The sequence below is a fragment of the Rhinopithecus roxellana genome, chromosome 8 (genome assembly GCF_007565055.1).
Source record: "Rhinopithecus roxellana isolate Shanxi Qingling chromosome 8, ASM756505v1, whole genome shotgun sequence".
Classification (NCBI taxonomy): domain Eukaryota; kingdom Metazoa; phylum Chordata; class Mammalia; order Primates; family Cercopithecidae; genus Rhinopithecus; species Rhinopithecus roxellana.
In genome coordinates this window covers 25338481-25353038 of record NC_044556.1, presented here as the reverse complement: position 1 = coordinate 25353038, position 14558 = coordinate 25338481, and the positions used below count along the sequence as shown (strand labels likewise).

General features: G+C 36.5%; 1 protein-coding gene across 4 annotated transcripts in view; it reads left to right on the top strand.

The window, feature by feature from the left end:
* Positions 1 to 14558, top strand: part of DPYD (dihydropyrimidine dehydrogenase) — a 902287-nt gene that overhangs the window by 856484 nt on the left and 31245 nt on the right. For all 4 annotated transcript variants that reach the window (XM_030935823.1, XM_030935822.1, XM_030935821.1 and 1 more), the window contains one exon: positions 10052 to 10195. In XM_030935823.1, coding sequence (XP_030791683.1) covers positions 10052 to 10195 — 144 coding nt within the window. The remainder of the gene's footprint in view (positions 1 to 10051; positions 10196 to 14558) is intronic.

Genomic DNA, 14558 nt, shown 5'->3' with positions numbered 1-14558 from the left:
ACAGAGAGAGTCGCCAGCCTGCCACAGGTCACAAAACCAGCTGACAGCAAAGCTAAGATCAGAGCCCCATCTCCTCATTCCCAAGTGAAGACTGTTTCCAATATGCCACATTACCTCCCCCAGCAAGATGCCTCCCACGGGGCATTGCTTCTTGAAGATGAAGTATATTAAATTCACATTTGGCTGCTAATCATTTTCTCAGCAGCTCTATGGTATTTCATTAACTTCTGCATGTAACACCCTGGCCTTTCACCTGTATTAAGTTGAGCTCATTAAACTTGAGGCCAGTAATAAACAGGACCAAACTAATTCAGATATTTTGCTTGGTATGTGTTCACATTTTTTTAATGGTTTCTACTGTGTGAAACATTTTCCCTTCACAATTTGTGGAATAAGAAAAACAGGAAGCATAGATTTCAGGGAATGGAGTATGTAGGTAGTATGCTTCTTTATGTAAATAAAAAGTATATTAAACACCTACTTTATACAAAACTTTGTAAGGACTACAAAGAAATATGAGTGACAGCATAGCACAGAATCTCACATCAGTCAGACTTGGATTTGAATCCTGGCTCTGCCATTTATTAATGGTCATAATTGTAGCAAGTTACTTAGTCTTTCTTCCCCTCAGTGTTGTTGTGTATAAATCGATACTAGAATACCCACCTCATGGATATTCTTTAATAAGGAAGAGATAATGTACTCATGTGCTTTGCAAAGTGTCTGGTATATAGCCATGATCAGTTAATAAGCTGATGAAGGTGATGATGATGATGCAATCCCTTCCATCTCCCTTGCTAAATTTGTAATCCCCTCTCACTCAGCTATTTTTGAGGAACTTGATTTTCCCCATGTCTCCTCCCCTACCTCGTTGTCTCTACAAAATACAAGCAGAGGTCCTTTAGAGTGCAAGGAAAGTAAAACTAAGTCATTTTACACTTCCCAGGTCGTCCAGCAACACTGCTTTATGTTCCTTTTGACTAAGAAGTAACTCTTTGGCAGCCCATAGACTATGCAGCCTCCAGTTAACAAAATTCCTATATAATTTTAAAAGTTAAGAATCTGACTGAGCAGCGGATGGTGATAAAGGAGGTGTCATCTACAGAAAGATGACCAGCAAAGAGATAGAAATAGAAGTCTGTCAGGAAGAATGACAGCATGCAGGAGTTTCAGGGCAGAAGCCACTGTGAGTCACAGTGAGGCAGTCAGCAGGCAGTGTGGGAGTGAAGATCAATGTTGCACCTACGGTGTAGGCACAGGTAGTCAGTGTTGGGTCTCTGTTTCCTGAACACTACATGTATTAGAGTTCTCCAGAGAAACAGAGCCAATTCCCATAATAGATTCCCTCTTGTATATCCATAACCAATAGGTTATATATAGATAACCCATATTCAATTCCCTCATATATCTATATACAGCCTATTGGTTATGTTATTATAGCATATAATACAGCATATATAACAGGTTTTAGGTTATATCTGTGTGTAACCCATTGGTTATATATAGGTATATAAAAGGGAATTTAATATGGGAATTGGCTCACATGGTTATGGAGGCCAAGAAGTCCCATGACATGCCATCTGCAAGCTGGAGAACAAGGAAAGCCTGTAGTGTAATTCAGTCTGACTCTAAAGGCCTAAAAACTGGGGGAGCCAATGGCGTACTTAACTATATGCCCGAATCTGCAGGCCTCAGGACTGGGAGGTGAGGGGGGCAGCAGGTGGTAGAGAAGATGGCTGGGCGAGTGGTATAAGTCCTAGAGTCCAAAGGCCCCAGAACCTAGAGCTCTGATATTCAAGAGCGTGTGAAGATGGATGTCCTAGCTCTCACTCCAGAAGCAAGAAATAATTTGCCTTTCCTCCACCTTTCTGTTCTATGCAGGCCATCAGCCAATTGGAGGATGCCCACCCACATTTTCTTTACTCGGGGCATATTTTCTTTACTTGATCTACTGATCCGAATGCTAATCACTTCTGGAAACGCCCTGACAAACACACCCACAAATAATGTTTTACCAGCTCCCTGGGCATCATCTTTTAACCCAGTCAAGATGATTCATAAAATTAACCATTACACCGTAGAACCTTTTTTAATTTTCTACTATAACAGCTTTGAAAATAATGATAACCTGGCCGGGCGTGGTGGCTCATGCCTGTAATCCCAGCACTTTGGGAGGCTGAGGTGGGTGGATCACCTGAGGTCAGGAGTTCAAGACCAGCCTGGCCAACATGGTGAAACCCCGCCTCTACTAAAAATACAAAAATTAGCTAGGTGGGGTGGCGCATACCTGTAATCCCAGCTACTTGGGAGGCTGAGGCACGAGAATCACTTGAACCAGGGAGGTGGAGGTTGCAGTAAGCGGAGATCATGCCACTGCACTCCAGCCTGGGCAACAGAGTGAGACTCGGTCTCAAAAAAAAAAAAAAAAAAAAAATGGGAAATAATGATAACCTTAGAACTCATCTAGTTCACTTTCCTACCACTACCAGAATCCCATCTCCAACATTCTGGATCATTCTCCCTTTCTGCTACCACCATCATCCCACAGTGCACCCTTCCTTCTGCCACTATGAGGATCTGCTCACACATTTTCAAATATCTGGTGTTCCCATATACCCTAAAGAATAAAATCCAAACACTTTGCCCAGAATTCAGAGCCCTATCTATAGATATTCCAGCTTAATCCCCCACTATCTCCCTGTCACTTAGTATATTTTAGCCATATAAGGGTAAGCTCATCTTATAGTTTCTTTACTTCATTCCCTTACTTCTCTTCTCCTCCTACAACTAGACACTGTTTTCCCCTTTCAGAATTTTTCAGCATAGTTTAAATTCCTCCTTCACTGTAAAGATTGTATTAACCTCTGAGTTGGAATTAATTGCTCATTGGATCTGGATTACATCAGATTGTGCATGTCATCCTCTACTTATCTTATTTCTCCTTACAATGAAGTATGTAAGCCAGATGTCAGCTGACTCCATCCAGTCCTGTCCTTCTGGAGATTGATACAAAATACCCAGAGATTCTGTTCTCCAGATTCCTTCTGGCTATAAATTCCAGCTATCATTAAATTCTGAATCTCCCTCAAATCTCCCTCCTGTTGGTTTCTATTCTTTTCAGCTATATGCCAACCCAACCATGAAACTCAACCCTGTTTCCCCGATTTTCTTCCAAATTTCTCACCAAGGCATGTAAGTGTGTAGCAGATGTTCTTAGATAGAGGCTATGGAGGAGGATTTAGATTGGAGCAATGCAAACATCTTAAAATTCAATAGTGACGCTCCCTGTTTATAAAAGTCCTTCAGGTTCATAACAATAGGCTTTGCGCCCTCTCTCTTGCCCTCTCTTTTCACACTTTCTTTTACCCTCTCCTCTCTTTTCTATTCCCCCTCTCCTTCAAAATTCTACATTTCTGCATGCATAATGGTTGGACCATCTCTATGTTCTGGTTTCTCCTAAAACATGCCATCAATATCACATTTCCTAAATCCCAACCTAGAGGTATTTCTTGAAAAATCCTTACTTTAAAAAGTCTCTTTACAGTTTGTAAAGAGATACCTGATGTGAGTTATTTAAATTGTTTCAATATTAAAATAATAATTTTCTTATCTCAGTTCCTTTGAATATGACTCAATCATTTTCATGAGGCTAAGAACTGCTTTTGGAAGGAACAGCCTCCTGGTCCTCTTTGTGGCCTAGGCTCCAGCACCTGCACAGCACTTAGCAGAAGCAAGTCTTATTTCTATCATCCTTTGCTAGCATTCCGTGAATGTTAGATTTTCTTCTCTTGATTGACATTATTCCTAATTCGTGATCTAACTTCATCACTTCACAACATCATACGCTCTGCCTCCTATTCACAGGGGAAGTGCCTCACCCTCTTGTAGCTTATGAACGATGGAGCAGAGGGTTAGCAGTCCATTGGCTCCCTGGTGCCTTTTCCAAATTGTCACCCTTCTCCCTCCGCTGTTTCTTCCACCTGGAGGATTCTCTTGCCTTTTCCTGACCTCACACCTCCACCTGCACCACTTGCCATCCTGCCTTCACCTTATCCTTCAGAGTTTAGCTCGGATGACACCTCTTCTAGAAAATCTCTGACCCCTCAGCCTGGGTTAGATACACATTGTCACTGCTCATATAACAGTTTGTGTCACTTCTGCCACAGCCCTTGTCACAGTCTATTGCAATTGTTATTAATATAGGCTCTTTAAGGTCACACACTATCCTTTCTGTATAAATTTCAAGTGTCCGGCTCCTTATAAATGTTTTCTGAATGTATGAATCACAGCTTTTCTGTAAGTATGATTTTTTTACTTCATGTCATATTTAAAAACCTATTTATATACTTTAATTTGCTTCTGAAAGTAATTGTTTGGGATTGTTTGACAATTCAAACAACCAGAAACGTTTTGTAAATATATTCAAGATATTCATTCATTCATGCATTCATTCATTCATTCATTCATTCAGCTCTGAAACATTATATTCAGCACCTATTATGTGCTGGATCAAAGCTGCCTGTCTAGGATCTCAAGCTGGGCCGATGGACGCATAAGCTAATGATGATAAGGCAGTGTAGTAGGTGCAGAGATGAAAATATGCCCAGGATATTCTAAACCACTGGGCAGGGAGGGTAATCGGTAAAGGAGATTACTTAGGTGTTATGAAGACTGAGCTGAAACTAAATAGCTTAATTGGCATGTACTGGGTGAAAAAGACAGGATGGGGTATTCTGGCAGAGGGGATGCATGAGCAAACATGGAAACACAGAGCACAGTACACAGTGCAATAGAAGCAGTTAAGGCTTATGGGAATAAATTGGCAGGCATGCATTTTGCAAATATTATTCTATTTAATGCTTATACCAACATCGTGAGTTTGATACTGTCATTCTCATTTCATTGATAAGGAAAATTAGTAGCAGAATAGTTAAGTAATTGGCTCATAGTCACACAGCTAATGAGTGCAAAACTGATTTTAATGCAAATTTGGCTTCTAAATTATTTCCTTAATCACTATATGAATGTTGACTTTCTACTTTCACTATGAAACATGAACTATCTCTTTTGACAGATTTAGATATCATACTTTTGATCAAAAGTTGTATGCTTACATTTATCAGGTTAAACTAATACTCATATTTTATATAGTTTACATGTCCAATGCCAGTGTCCTGATTTGCATCATTGGCACCACATAGCACTATGGTAACATGTAATATGTAGATGGACCTTCTGTCTCTGTCTTTTTGTTGTTTTCTACTGTCCAAATTTGATAATATCATGAAACATTGTGTACTGTTATATCAGTGATTAAGCATTACATGCCAGTTACACATGGGAAAATCTGAGCTTCTGATTCTAAACCATGCTAAAACTGATTGTGAAATAAAAACAGCATCAAATGTAAGTAACTGATTACTTTCAGAATTGAAAAGAGGAAAGAAGAAAAGTAATTGAATTCAGAAAGTACAGAACAAAAGAGAGACTTCTCATCTCTATCTCCTATGCTACCTTAAATCATGCTGAGCACACAGAGATTGAAATTAGGGTGAGTTAGAAACTTTACATGGATTACTTTATTTAAACCTCACAATGGCCATTTTATAGATAATGAAACAGACTCAGAGAACCCATGCTCTCAACCATTATACCACACTGCTCCCATATTTTTGATTTTAGGTATCCAAGAACTATTTCAGTTAGCTTTTTGAGTTTTTCAAAGATCAACTCTTTGAACATTTTTTTCTTCATTTTTCTCTGCAATTATTGGTCATCTTATTGAGTTCAAACAGTTTTCCAAGGAGTCTGGCATATTATTCCTTGAGATAACTGAAATAACCAGGTATATTTGACATATAATTCAGTCTGACACTAGCCCTTCATGAATAGCAAAAGATACTTATAAAATTAATAACAATTATAATTTGTACTACACTGTATGGAAATTGTTTAGCCTTTAATGTAGCACAGGACAGTTCCTGGCCCAGAGTGGATATTAAATGTTGTATTTGTTGAATAAATGTCAAAAAACTGATAAATAATAGAACTATGTCATAGGCAAACATGTCTTTTGGGAAAAAATAGTCAACTTTTAGATATCCTTTACATGTAACTTATCCTTTAGTCTGTCAGTCAGTTGTATACACACACACACACACACACACACATGAAATAGGTATAAAGGAGATAGATAGATAGATAGATAGATAGATAGATAGATAGATAGATAGATAGATTTCAGGTTTATACTGAATGAGATACATATATATACATATATATCTGATACTGAGTGATATATTCTGATATAAGCCTGAAATATTTTCATCTTTCACATATTACAATTTGGATATCCAAGTAATTACTTGTCTTTCTGTTATTGTTTCCAATTAGATAAGAGAGTGTGATTAAGAAAATAGAGTTGATCCATTACAGTACTATAGACTAGTGCTATTAGGCAACTTGCTGCCATTCTCATAAAAATTATGCAGTTTAAACTGGAAGATGCAAGTGCTTGCTTCTATTACAAACAAGAACCCTTTTCTACTTCATAATGTGCTCAATTACCTTTAGATTGATCCATGAATAAATTATAATCCAAATAGACTTCTTTACCTTAAAGCTTTGCTGGCTTAAGGTATCATTGTTGATTCATTATGTTGTCACTTTTCTATCGGCGATGTAATGCTTTTTATATCTGGATAGAGACAGTTTTAGTGTAAGATACTGTTATCTTTAAATGAGTAGGATTTAGCCTTTCTGGTGAGAAAAAATTCATCAATGATGAATCCCTGGAGAAACTATTGAAACAAAAATCACACCATTTCTGAGCTTTGTTCAGTTCATCAGTTACAAAGCAGCTTTTGATAGTCCTAAAGAACTTTTTCCTTTGTTTAAGAAATATAGCATGACGCTCAAAACCTCTCACTTTGAGTTACCGCAGGCTACAACTTTTCTGTAAGAAAATAATGAATGAAGAGGAAAAGCTCCTGCTGCTGGCACTGTCAGGTCCTGCTGCTTCTCCTCCTGCAATAGGAAATCAATTAACTATATGTTCAGGCAGAGATTTGAACTAAATGCTTTATTAATCATCACTGATTGCACACACACACAGTGGCCAACTATGCATTCATCTTCACTCTTTCTTAGCTTTGTTTTGCTTGCTTGCTTTTTCCTTTTTTTTTTTTTTTTTTTTTTTTTTTTTGCAAAATCAGAACACAAACGTATGCGTAAATGTAGTACGTGTAAAGGTGATCGGGTGTTCCTTTGGTGCAGGAGGGAATTGATGTTGTCTGTTTTCAGAAAACTTAACTTTTAAAATGTTCAGTACTCAAATATCCTTAGGACCACTTTAATATCTACAACATATTTTAAAAGCACTTACATTTTCAAACTAAGAAGGAAAGCAAAACGTCTATGGCAGCCTTGAAGTTTTGGAAGCTGGTACTATGCCTTAGTCTCTGAGAGCTCCACGTAGCAGTGAGGAATTAAACAAAAATGAACCCAATTTGATTTGGAGATGCTTGGTGGAAGGTTGAAGGAGCAGTCACTGATATTTGATATTTTTTTTTGCTTTCAATTAAAAAAAATTGGCAAGTTTTCCTTTTAGTCCATTAATTCTTCTAACCAATGCACAAAGAAAATCCTGTAGGAATCTTTATGTTAAATTGAGATTCTCTCTTTAGGACTAATTATAAAACCAATTAGCGCATTAGAAACTTAGCATGTTAGCCAGGGGAAGGCTGTGTAACATAATTTATGTATGGCAAATGTGGTCAATCATTGCAAAAAATGACAAAGTGTCAGGCTGTTGGATATTTACACAGGCTGTATTATATTCAGCATCAAAAGATTTTCAAATATTTATTGTTGTTATTACCATTGTTGAAACAATTTGAAATCATTATGGTTTAAATTTAACTACATTCATTGTCTTCATTTGGATAAAGAATAATCTAACTGAAAAGAAAAATGCTATCCTCTGATGTACGCTTATAGGAAGATAGAGTTAAAAGTTCCAAGAATGATTTATTTTGAATGGCCTTTACAAAACTCTTAGGTGACATTAGACGATGTTGAGGAAGGTAAAGCCCAAACAGAGAACCATGTAAACCCCAACAGGGAAAATAATGGTTCTGATTTTCATGGAACCTGCTAACATGAGGTATCTGCTAGAACCAGAGGTCATATGTTTCAACAGTTAACCATTCTTGATGGTCTTTGAGTATATTAGATTAGGATTGAGATGGCCTTGAGGTATAAGAGAAACACGCAGGGGGTGACATTCTGAAGATTTATATCATGTGGACATGTGCTCACCACCTTATGTGGCGTTTTCTAGACCCCAAAGGCATTTCTTTGGCACCAAGTGTCATCCCCTAACACCTCATATGCCCCAAGAAAAAGCCATTTCATAAAAGGACATTTCAAAAAAGCATTGTCTTTTCTATATTAAGGATGCTTATATATGTGATAAGGAGGACTTGTTTTATACTCTTATTTATTTTATGCTTTTAGCAAGTCAGTATCACTTGTTTTATAGCAAAATAGATACAAAATACTATCTCCCTCCATATCATTTCATATTACTGCAACCATTAAATATTACAATTTAGGAAAGCATTAAGGTATAGAGATGAAGTACTCAGTTCTAGTCTAATTGTATATAAATTAATTTGGCATTCATAACATTGTTTCCATTTACTTGACTTGTTGACATCATTATAATGAATTGATAATGGAAGTAATAATCTTAGATATTTCCACATAAATATGTTCTTCACTAATATAAATTACAATTGCAGTTTGCACTTCGGCTTAATTGGAACATGGTTTAAGTTTAGCTTACCTACTCTACTGAGGTCTCTAGAGGACCAGAGAACTCATTTTCCTCAGGCGTTATGCAAGATGAAATGTGGAGGCCAGTGTTTTGAAACAAGTGTGATTTTTCACCAAAATACTTGCTAGGTCAGAGATCAGGATGACCTTGGAGTGCTGTAGTTTTCCAAACCTCCATCAGCTAGATAAATGGGCTTTATTCTGTAGGAGAGAGAGTATATTTTTGCAGTCTTATGAAAAAGACCTAGCAATTCCAGGTTACAGGCCGACACAAAACATTTGGAATTCAGTGATGTCTATCACCAGCAGTATGTGTCAGTAAAAGTGAAGATCAAAGGTTCTAGAAGAGGGGAAGGACAAAGTGAAGAGAAAATAATTGTGGGATAATGAATGGTATGAGGGCATTTTCGTGTTAACTTGAAACCACTTAGCATTTTTCCATGACGCCCAGGTATCTTTCTAAATGAACTTTGTAAAGTACAATTGAATAACCTTGAAATTTAAAGCTCCGTGATGTGATTTTGAATACTGATGGAGTTTGTTTAAGCACTGTAATATTTCCTCTCCTTTTCATTTTTGTTTTTGCCTCCATGCAAAATAAAATTTATTTTCTGTACAGACAAATCAATATTTTTACCATTTTGTTTTTCAGCTATTCCAGTAAATTGCAATCAACGTTAGTTACAATCTTTAAAGAGATGTAATAAGAATTTGAACACAATAAAATAGAGATCCAGACGAGAACTTTGGCAAAGTACCTTTGCTATTGACAAAAGCATTTGTCAGGGACTACAACTGTGTCTATATCATGCTAAAAACCTGATGAAGGGGAAAAAAGCATCAATAGATTTCACCTTCTGTCTATGTAAACCAAACAAATGGTTTAACTAATAGCTATTGTTTTAAGTGAATGGGTTTTGTTTGCCATGGTGAACTTTTTTCCATTTAGAAATGCATTTTAATTAACATTTGTATATGTAATACACACATATTTGGTAAAAGTATTGTACTGTTGTGTTCTTTTTAATAATTAATGGAACCTGATACCTAGAAGACTAGTGGTCCAAAACAATAAGTGAAGACCTAGTTACAGTATACATGAAACAATCCCTAGACACACATTTGTTTGTTGATAATATTTATATGTTTATATCTTCCCATTTTTCTCTTCTGTGAACTAATATGCTTTCTTATGTATGTGTTTTCCTTTTAGAAACTGCCAAGTTTTGGACCTTATCTTGAACAGCGCAAGAAAATCATAGCAGAAAACAAGATTAGACTGAAAGAACAAAATGTAGCTTTTTCACCACTTAAGAGAAACTGTTTTATCCCCAAATGGCCTGTTCCTACCATCAAGGTAAAAATTATGCCAACTATATAAGTATGCCTACTTTACTATACAAATATAGCTAAAATGTTTATTTACTGCTTAAATGTATCACTAATTTGGCTTTAGAAATACAATGAAAGTTTTTTTAAAAAATCTGTCCATGGTGAAAACTGCATTTAAATTATAAAATAATCCTTTTTATTTGCATATTTTATACTCTCTAGAACACTGTCAAGCATGCCTTTCTTGGAAATTTTTATATACATTAAATATGTCAGGAGATATTAAGATGAAATTCCTTGTTTTCTTATGGTCATTTAAAAATTATTTTAATCCATAATTAACTCCAACAGATCTTATGTCATGCATGTAGCACAACTCAATTATCAATAAGCACATCAGTATCAGTGTGATCCCTTGAAAGTTTTGGAAAAACTTGCCAGGCCTCTGGAAAGCCTGGACATTTATTTGGTTCTCAGGAGATTATTTTCTGGTAATAACAAAAATTATAATTAAGATGGGATTATGAGTATATTTTATCTTTCTTGATTTTTTTCCTTAAACTTTTCATTTTGACAGAAATGTAGATTCACATGTAGTTGTAAGAAATAATACAGAGAGGTCTTGTGTACCCTTTATCCAGTTTCACCTATGGTAACATGTTGCAAAAGTGTAGTATGATATCACAACCAGCATATTGACACAGACACAATTTACCAATCCTATTCAAGTTTTTCCAGTTTTACTTCTATGTGTGTGTTGTATATAGTTCTGTACAATTTTGTCATGTATGTAGGTTCATGTATCCACCACCACAGTCAAGATACAAAACAGTCGCATCACCACCAGGATGCCTCAGGTAGCCCTTTTGTAACCACACCTTCTTTTTTTCTGCCCCCCTTCGAGACAGTATTGTTTCCAGGCAGTCATAATGAGAAAAAAAGGAGGTGTTATTGGATGGCATTCTCTCTGAAATCATCATCACTAAAATGTACTTTGCAGTTACTGAAATTCATTCTTTTGTATTTGATGACACTCTACTCCTACATTGCCATTTTCTGTTTGAAACATCAGCTGAAAAGCTTGTTTTTATGTGCTCTCGAGTAGACCTCACTGAAATTCATCTTTAGCAGACAACTGGAGATTGGAACCCTTAAAAATTCCCTCTACCTATGAAGAAAAAAAAATGTGTCTCATGCTAAAAACAGTGGAGTTTAGACTTAGTGTTCCAAGCAATACAGAGTTCTGCAAGAGCAAAGGGAGTGGCTGACCACAAAGCGTACCAACACTTCAATGCCATCATTCTAAATAAAATCAACATTTGGGACTTTTAACAGCATAAAAACCCCAAATCATCTCTTGAGTTCATGTTAAATTATTTTTGTGCTACTAAAAGTATGAACTGAACAAACTAAACACTGATGGAATGCGAAGGCCAGAACCTACAACCCTTCATGAGCCTTTTTTTCCCCCATCTGTGGCTATGACTACTATATGATTTGGAGATATGGTGTGTCCGGAGTTGGTTCCTGCCCCTGGGTTCATGGTCTCGCTGACCTAGAGAATGAAGCTGCGGACCTTCCTGATGAGTGTTATAGCTCTTAAAGCTGGCACAGACCCAAAGAGTGAGCAACAGCAAGATTTATTCTGAAGAGCAAAAGAACAAAGCTTCCACAGCACAGAAAGGGACCCGAGCAGGTTGCCACAGCTGGGTGGAGTGGCCAGCTTTTACTCCCTTATTGTCCCCTCCCGTGTTCTGTTTTTGTCCTATCAGAGTGCTGTTTTTTCAATCCTCCCTACGATTGGCTACTTTTAAGATCCTGCTGATTGGTGCGTTTTACAGAGCACAGATTGGTGCATTTTACATAGCCCTGATTGGTACATTTTTACAGAGTGCTGATTGGTGCATTTTACAATCCTAGCTACAGAATGCTGATTGGTGCATTTTACAATCCTCTTGTAAGAAAAGTTCTCCAAGTCCCCACTCAACCCAGGAAGTCCAGTTGACTTCACCTCTCAATAGGAATTCTCCCAGCTTTCTCTTCTTAATCAATTTGAATTAAATGTACGATCTCCATCTCTAGGCATCTTTTCCTTAGGTGTAAAAATTTCTGAAGGAAGATATTATTTATATTTGAAATAAAAGAAGTGCAAGATGATTATGAAAGCATTTTGAGCTTTTCTAGCCCTCAAATCTTGCAGGGATTATATTTTAAATACCGATAACCTAGACAAAAAACAAAACAGAACAAACAAAAAATCTACTGTGGTTGAATGAAAGCTTGTAGATCATTAATCAAACAAAACCAAACTCAGAATTAAATAAACCAAAGAAATGTGAAGTCTTGGATGTAGATAAAGATTTCAGAAGTATCAAAGAGAGATAAGGCATCTTATTAAAAATAGTGCAAGCTTATGTTCCTCTCCTAAGGTTTCTTACTTTAGAGGTTATCCAGAATGGAATGTCCTTGGTGTTACATGTTACACAAGCCTCAAGACATTGTAGATACCATCTTACCAGCATCAGTAGACCTTATCAGTGTCAACATCTTAATGGGCAGCTGTGGTAGATTTTCTCAATGTCTAGTGAATTTTCCACTACCTTGGCCTTCTCCCCAGAATATCCACACTCATTCCACCTGTTGTCATTTCTAGGCAGATGCTGTGCCCTGTCAAAAAACAAAATAGTGAGTGATAGTGGTGAGGTTTTGGGGGAAGGGAGCATTTTCAGTTTTTATAAATGCAGATATCTCTTTGGAAAATTAGAGATTAAATTTGTTATAACAAATAACAGTATTATAAATATAAAACTGTATATATATTTATATTTATATTCTATTGTAAAACTGTGTGTGTATATGTGTGTATATATATACACATATGCACACACATATATATACACATATACACACACATACAGAATTTTAATTTGTGTAATCATCTCTAGCAAAGGCTGATTTTGTGATTTTTGCCCTTTCTTTATTTGCTTAGGTTAGCCTTTTCTACCTTGATAAGATTATATCAATGTTTACCCCATCTAGTTGTTTTAGGATTTTAATGTTTGTATTTTACTTGAATTTCTCTAAAATTGTTTTGCTCTAAAGTATCAGGTACAGTTATAACTTTATTTTTTTTTCCAAATAGAGAGTTGTTGCAAGACCTCAATATCTGCATTTTAAAGGGATCCCTTTCATCTCTCAAATTATGATTCAGTGATAAAAATGTACCATAAATTGCATCATTTACTTTATGTTCAAATTGTCAACCTCTCAAAATGTTCTAAAACTTTTCAAGGGCAAATAAAAAATGAATTATATAAGGTTCCAATAAAGATGGTCAATCTCTAGAAAAAAGTTTTATGCCATAAGTAATTATTTGTCCAATAATAAACAATTTTTAAATATTTATAAATGGAAACTTCTAATTAAATTCAAAATTCTGGGTTCTTAACTCCTTATTTAATTAATACCAAAACCTACGATACCCCTTTTACACTTCTACAAAGCAAAATTCTTTCTTGTCCTGCAGCGTTGATCCTTTACTTTGAAATATGTTTAATATGATTCCTTTTTCCTTCTGATATTAACCTCATGGAAAAGGTAGGGGAAGGTGGGCCTTGAGAAAATCACTCAGTTCAGAGAGCAGCGTGTAGCCTCATATGATGGAAACTGAGGAACAGGTTGGGGAAAGTAGAAAAGAATTGAAAGAACATGATGTTAGTGTCTGTATTCACCTCTCTGCTTCCTTCTCTCTGTAGAATCTTTCTCTATGATAAATCTAAACTTTTCCTACACAATGACTCAACTCTTCTCCATCCCAGACATATTTTCTGTGCTTCAGACTTGCGTCACTGTATCTTGGGGTCACCTCCACCTGCATCGTCTGAACAAGGAACCCGGTAGCCATCATACTTAGAACTAAACTGATTCCCGTTCCTTCCAAGCCTGCTCTTCCTCCTGAGTCCTCTGTCTCAATGAACCCCATCTTACCTAACTCAAAAAGCTGCAATTCAGCCTGGATGTCATCTTATTACTCATCCTATTCACAAGCTAGTCAGCAATGACTATTGTTCCTATCTCTTACATCTCCCTCCTCTTACGTTCTTTACATACTGCTGAGGCCTCAGTGTGTTGCTTACGTATTCTTTCCTGGAACTCTAAAACATTCTATTAACTGTCCTGCTTTCTTTTGTCCTCCTTATCTAATCCATTCCCCAACTATTATGCAGGACTCTTTTAAAAATGCAGGTCTGTTTGTTTTAGCCCTTGCTTAAAATTCTCCCATCATAACCATAGTCCTAAGGTAAGCTCCTTAGCATAACCTTCAGACCAAACACATTTTAGCTTTTCCTGGCCCAAGAAGCAACTTCAATGGAATGATGAAAAGTAGA